At 69.7% G+C, this 1,903-nt stretch overlaps 1 protein-coding gene across 1 annotated transcript; it reads right to left on the reverse strand.

The window, feature by feature from the left end:
- Positions 1–649: 649 nt before the first annotated feature.
- On the reverse strand, positions 650–1,796 carry EMIHUDRAFT_460793 (hypothetical protein; the record flags this gene model as incomplete). Its single annotated transcript, XM_005772074.1, has 5 exons — positions 650–960; positions 1,070–1,203; positions 1,282–1,381; positions 1,526–1,640; positions 1,708–1,796. Coding segments are annotated over 5 exons (594 nt in total), but the record flags the coding sequence as incomplete, so codon positions are not given.
- Between the last annotated feature and the right edge of the window lie 107 nt (positions 1,797–1,903).

Genomic DNA, 1,903 nt, shown 5'->3' on the forward strand with positions numbered 1-1,903 from the left:
AGTGCAAAGAGTACACTTAGACTATGGAGGCAGCCCAAGAGAGGGTATATGAGGCACTACCAGGGCAAAGGTCACGACACTTATAATAGTTAAAGAACCAGAAATCTGTAGTCCGATCGGGCATGCGAACTCCTGGTGGGGGGGATAAACGCTGCGCCGCCAAAGGAACCAGCGACACTGGCCGCGGCTCGTCGCCACGCGCCGGCTCGGAAGAGGGGCTGTCGGCGGCGAAGCAGAGTGGCACGCCTCGCCGCTCGAGCCGCCGACAGCCCCCCTCCTCGACGTGACGGCCGCTCCCGGAGCCGGCCGGTGCGCGCCTGACCCACGCCCCCTCTCGCACCCCTCCGACCCCCCCTGCGCGGCGCACCCGTCCGCTGTGCGCCGGCTCGAGCGCCTATTGCCAAATCGCGACGTTTGAGCGCAGCGCACGCATCCTCTGGGCGCCTGAGCGCGGCGGAATCTTGCCAGAATGTGGCCGCAGGAAGAGCCTCCGGCGGGCCTCCGGCGGACGCCTGGCGGCGTGGCGCTGCGCGCCGGCCTGCGGCCCAAAGCCCGAACGAGCGGTCAAGTTAACTTGACGCGCCGAATCCCTTGGTTGGCCCTCGCAGCTGTGATACAAAAGTGGGGACGCGCCTGGCGGCGCGCCCCCAAAAAGAATTTCGGGAGCCTCTGTAAAGGAAGGAATGCGCGCTCGGGACTGGGTACGGGACTTCGATACGGGAATGGGTACAGCGCCAACCCCGGCACACCCGCGTCACAGCTCGCCCTTGAGGGCGGCGCGCGCCGCGCTGCTGGCCGGCTGCGTCATGTGCACGATGAGGGGGTGCCGCGTGTTCCACGAAGTTGCGACCTCCACCACCTGCAGCAGCTTAAAGCGCGGGTCGGCGTTGAAGCCGTGCGGCTGGTTGTGCAGCACGACGACGCCGGCCGGCAGCTCGTCGCCGAGCTTCTTGGCGAGGCCTGTCGGGGATACGGCCGAAGTCTGGCTAGGCCTGGCCGAGGTCTGGCCGAGGTCTGACCGAGCTTCTAGGCGAGGCCTGCGGGAGGGGGCGCTGGGCAACCCGCTGACGGACGGAGCGGCTGTGTGTCGCCCGGCGGGCAGTGGCGAGGCTGCCTTGGATCGCGTGGGCGTCCCAGGCCGTGTCGTCGCAGTAGACGAGGCGCGTGTCCTTCGGAAAGCGCCACGACAGCGCGTCGGCGCACCTACGCGGGCCGGGCACGCGCCCTCTCCCTCCACGAGGGAGCAGCGACCCTCCAGCCCTGCCTCGGGCTGTGGCGCACTCGAACGAGACCAGGTCTGGCACGACCCTCCGGTCAGAGCGGACCTGCTCGGCGAGGTCGCGCAGCGAGCAGAGCAGCTCGACGCCGACGGTGCGGACGCCTGCGCGTGGAAGACTGCGCCATCAGCCAACTCACGACTCCGACGCCGACGACGCCTCCCACGCAAGAGACCGACCACATCTCGGCCACATCTCGGCCACATCTCGGCCACAGCTCGGCCACATCTCGGCTATCTCGCGGATGCCGTGCGAGAGGCCGATCGCGTACGCCTCGTAGCCGAGCGACGCGCCGAGCACGACCGCTGTCCCCCCCTTGCGGCCACCGCCGCGGCCGAGCGCCGCGCGCGTCTCGCGGTGCGCCTACGCGGAAGTTCCGTGACGGTTCACGGAACCTTCCACCGGACGCCTTGCGGACCTCGCGGAGTGCCAGCGCGGCGGCGAACGAGTCCAGCCAGACGGCGCCCCACGCGAAGGCGCCGAGCGTGTAGCCGGGGTCGTCCGCGCCGCCGTCCTCCGGCAGGGCGAGTCCGTCGGCGGAGGAGGCGAGCATCGCGCGCGGCATCTCGGCGGCGCGGTCTCCCCACAGCGCAACCTGCGGGAAGGTTCGGAGAAGGTCGAGAAGG

Source organism: Emiliania huxleyi (genome assembly GCF_000372725.1).
Source record: "Emiliania huxleyi CCMP1516 unplaced genomic scaffold EMIHUscaffold_3662, whole genome shotgun sequence".
Taxonomy (NCBI): Eukaryota; Haptophyta; order Isochrysidales; family Noelaerhabdaceae; genus Emiliania; species Emiliania huxleyi.